Raw genomic sequence first — 1,039 nt, forward strand, 5'->3', positions numbered from 1 at the left:
TGGCGTTATAAACCAATAGAACAGCTTTTGGGATTTACTCCGTCTTAAAGTCCAAATAAAGACCTGCTCAGTAGCCGCTGGCTGGTCACCACTGGAGAAACATGTTGACCCCAGAACACTACTTTATTTCCAACACATTTGGGTTATTGTCATTTGTTGTGTCATTCCCACAGGGAAGGATGTTCCTGCCTGTTTTTTTTTTTTTAAACCTTTATTTAACCAGGCAAGTCAGTTAAGAACATATTCTTATTTTCAATGACGGCCTGGGAACAGTGGGTTAACTGCCTGTTCGGGGCAGAACGACAGATTTGTACCTTGTCAGCTTGGGGATATGAACTTGCAACCTTTTGGTTACTAGTCCAATGCTCTAACCACTAGGCTACCCTGCCGCCCCGGCTACCCTGTTATTGGCCAATGTTTAGCTGAGGTCACTAACTGGAGGAAGGAACACCCTGATCCGAGAGAGATATTGTTGTGACCTAAAAAAAAAAAAATGATCACAGCAATGAATTATGAATTGAGTAATTAATCATGTTATAGTGGGGAAATTGATGCATTCATGTTTTACTTAGTGTTTTTTATTTTTATAAATGAAATAAGATGGAATCCTCTTCCTATGTATTAAAATGAAAACATGATGTACTTGGATTATCATTTATTAAATATTTAAATAAAAAATATACAGAATCAATTGTATTTGAGTTATTTACAGTTTTATAACATTATTCCGATGGATTATTTGTTACCACACAGTTGAAAACAATTAGAACCAGGCTCATTGTATTACTGTCAATACCAAGGTCAATAATATATAATATATGTCAATGAGACTGTAGGGCAACACAATAACATCAGGCAGTAACAGCCAGGCTTGTTATTCCTCACACATTCTACAGGGAGGAGACTGTAGGGCAACACAACATCTGCAGTAACAGCCAGGCTTGTTATTCCTCACACATTCTACAAGGAGGAGACTGTAGGGCAACACAACATCTGCAGTAACAGCCAGGCTTGTTATTCCTCACACATTCTACAGGGA

At 38.2% G+C, this 1,039-nt stretch overlaps 1 protein-coding gene across 1 annotated transcript in view; it reads left to right on the forward strand.

The window, feature by feature from the left end:
* Window positions 1-684, forward strand: part of LOC124041087 (anaphase-promoting complex subunit 16-like) — a 9,298-nt gene extending 8,614 nt beyond the window's left edge. The window contains exon 4 of the mRNA XM_046358248.1: window positions 1-684. This exon is cut by the window's left edge and continues 62 nt beyond it. Within this exon, the coding sequence (XP_046214204.1) occupies window positions 1-48 (48 nt within the window). The 3' untranslated portion in view covers window positions 49-684.
* The last annotated feature ends 355 nt before the right edge of the window (window positions 685-1,039 follow it).

This window comes from Oncorhynchus gorbuscha, linkage group LG08 (genome assembly GCF_021184085.1).
Source record: "Oncorhynchus gorbuscha isolate QuinsamMale2020 ecotype Even-year linkage group LG08, OgorEven_v1.0, whole genome shotgun sequence".
NCBI lineage: Eukaryota > Metazoa > Chordata > Actinopteri > Salmoniformes > Salmonidae > Oncorhynchus > Oncorhynchus gorbuscha.